This window comes from Hipposideros armiger, unplaced genomic scaffold (assembly GCF_001890085.2).
Source record: "Hipposideros armiger isolate ML-2016 unplaced genomic scaffold, ASM189008v1 scaffold_3596, whole genome shotgun sequence".
NCBI lineage: Eukaryota > Metazoa > Chordata > Mammalia > Chiroptera > Hipposideridae > Hipposideros > Hipposideros armiger.
Window position 1 is genome coordinate 1 of NW_017734841.1, and position 2,894 is coordinate 2,894.

At 53.9% G+C, this 2,894-nt stretch overlaps 1 protein-coding gene across 2 annotated transcripts; it reads right to left on the reverse strand.

The window, feature by feature from the left end:
* Window positions 1-844: 844 nt before the first annotated feature.
* On the reverse strand, window positions 845-2,881 carry LOC109378775 (integral membrane protein GPR137B-like). Of its 2 annotated transcripts, none has more exons than XM_019635062.1 (2): window positions 2,314-2,881; window positions 845-955 (listed from the first exon to the last, which is right to left on the reverse strand). In XM_019635062.1, exons 1-2 carry the CDS (start codon window positions 2,680-2,682, stop codon window positions 884-886), a joined length of 441 nt encoding a protein of 146 aa, XP_019490607.1. In that variant the 5' UTR covers window positions 2,683-2,881; the 3' UTR covers window positions 845-883. The 2 variants fall into 2 exon arrangements, with proteins under 2 accessions (XP_019490607.1, XP_019490606.1); XM_019635061.1 differs by lacking the exon at window positions 845-955 and adding an exon at window positions 1,589-2,147.
* Window positions 2,882-2,894: the final 13 nt, after the last annotated feature.

Genomic DNA, 2,894 nt, shown 5'->3' on the forward strand with positions numbered 1-2,894 from the left:
CTCCGAACCTCAGAGCAGGGACTCCTAGTACCCTTCTCCGAGGCTATCAGGGAGCTCATCAGACAGATGAGCACAGAGGCCCTGGGCACTGACTAGGCAGGCGTAAAGGACTTGATAACCACAGAGAGACCCTTCCTCCACCTCTGGGAACCCCCTTCCAGTTCCTTCCTGGCTCTCAACTTGTGCCATGCGGCATCGTTCCCACTGTCCTCTCCTCCTGCCTCCCAGCCTCCCAGCCTCCAGCCTCAGGAGCTGGTACAAACCCACCTCTTTCCTGAGGATGCTGGCCCTGCTCAAGTCTCCTAACGCTTAAAGGTACCCCTGGAAATCCCTGGGGTTGTTACGGAACTGTGTCGTGTGTACACTCTGTCCCCCTACCCTGGTGGTCAGCTCCTCGAGAACCAGGTGTTACATTTAGAGGAGGGCATGTTTTCCGCAGCACGAGGTTTCAAATACTGTACCATAGGGATAAGCCCTTCTACTCAGATGTCACAGATGTGGGTGTGACTCCCGGCTCCACCGTGCACTATGTGACCTTAAGCAAGTCATTTAGCCTCTCTGATCCTCCTCTATAAAATGGGGACATCATCGGTACTTTCTTCACAGGGTTGTTATAAAAAATAAACAAGACAAACTGCTTAAAACTGCCTAACGCACAGTAAGTCCCTGCTTCTTAGCTGTTGGCTGCTACCCCCCTCCTTCCAAAATGCGATTTACTTGCTCCGAGATGGGGCCCAGGCAGCAGTAATTCTTAAGTTCCCTGGTCTAAGAGCTTTCAGGTCAAAGAGCAGGCGTGTGGGGGAGGGGAGAGGGTGGTGTCAGAGCAGAGAGCCAAAGGAGACCCTTTATGACTCCCCCGAGTCCCAGAATATTTGTCAGGAGGTCAGGAAACGGCTTTGCTCTGCCAGCATCTGAGATGCCAGCACTTAGGTACCACCTTCCCTTGCCAGCCACCCTGGAGATATAGAGAACAAAAGACTCGGGAGACATAAAGAAGCCAGGGCCGTGGCTGTGACTGACTCTGTCTGCCTGGTCACACTTTCCCTCGCTCAGCATTGACTAGCCAACCAGTAGGGTGGTGCAGAAAATGTGCAGCCTGCTCCTCATCCAGCAGAATCTGCATGTGATTACCAGAGAGCCGTGGCAGTCTCAAAAAGGCACGAATCAAGATCTCAAGGTGCAAATGGCCACTGTCACCGTTCTTGAAGTAATATCAACCCACCTGACTTTTGTGTCTTGCTGGAACCACTCCTTTTGATCCAATTAAAAAGCTGGAGTGTCTGCAGTGGAGCTGACTGCCTGAACTGGTTTTGGGGCTTAAGAGTAGTATTTGGACAAATAATACACATTAGTCGTAGACTGGACAATGCGCTGATACACTGGACTTATAAGGTGGCTTTGAGTGTAAATCCATTTTAATAAGAGTATAATAGCTACGAAACAGTACACATGCTATATTTTAGCCACACGTATGTCCTTCAAATTTTTAGTCAGGGGTTCCCACTACACCAGGACAATCCTTTGTCTACCTTTTCTTTTTTTTATAAAAAAAGCAATAACGTTTTCTTTAGAGAAATAGGAACACTGTTTAAAGAAATGGATGCCTGCTTGCACCAAGCCTGTGCTCATGAGACAGCTTTTAAATTACCCTGAGCAAGTGACACGCTGGGTGCCTTCCCTTGGGCAGAGTCCTAGTGAAAACGGGCATTTTAGTGCTTGGAAAGCTAATGAGAATCAGTGATGATGATGATGATGATGATGGTAGCATTGTGTTATTGAACTTTATGAAATGCCACAGTATTTGCAGTACTTTACAATTACTATACTTTCATTAACTCAACGGTGACAGCAATCAAGCCTATTTATATGTACTCCCATTAGCTTATTAACAATACGCCTCATAAAATGACGCCTGTAAAAGAGCCCCAATAAACGTCTAGGCTTGTGCTTGGAGCCTGACACTAGTCTCCCTTGTGGGCACACCTGCCATCGGTACCTAGTACCTATCCTGATGTGTGCGCTAACATGCTGCGCGCCCTGTGCGGAGAGGGCCCCACACCCATCGGATGGTGCTGAGCTAAGGGCAGACTGACAGGTGGCGTCCAGCCCTCACTGTTCTTCGCCTCTTGAGAATGGGAGGGCATTACCTGAGAGAAAGGGCCACAGGTAGGACGGGCTCAGACGACCCCAGAACCAGTGCCTCTTCCCCCACACTCCCAGTCCCGTGGCTCTGCGACCTGCCCCCCCGCGCTGCCATCGCTCCCGTCGCCCTCGCACCGCGCCCTCCACGCACTTCCCGCCCGCCCGGCTCACCTGCGTGAAGTACAAGTTCATGAGGGTGAGGGTGAAGAACTGGAGGCACACCGGGAAGCAGTAGAGCAGCCAGAAGACGAAGGGGCTGAGCGCGTTGGCTGCCACGAAGTCTCTGAAGTAGAAGGAGAAGAGGACCGTCCGCAGGGAGGCCCAGAGGAGGCAGAGGAAGAGGAAGACGCTCTGGTAGCTGAGCCGCTTGTGGCCATAGCGCAGCACCAGCCACAGCTGCGCGTAGATGAACACGAACAGCAGCGAGTAGAACGCGGTGTAGACGCTGGTGAGGCCGAGCTTCACGTAGGGGGGCACGGCCGGGGTCAGCGTGGGCGGCAGCGAGTCGTTGCGGAGGGGGTCCCAGCGCGGGGCCGCCATTGGGCCGGGGGCGCTGCGGCGCGGCCGGGGGCTCGGACTTCATCGGGGCTCGCCACCCTCGCAGGGGTCTCCGCGCATCGTTCCGCCCGGACCAGCAGCTGGAGGAAAGACAACAAGCCGACTTCCTCCCGGCACCACATGATTCACGGGGCGGCCTTTGTCTGCGATTGGTGGCGCCGCGCCTCCGCCCCGCGCGCCCCCGCCCGCAGTGC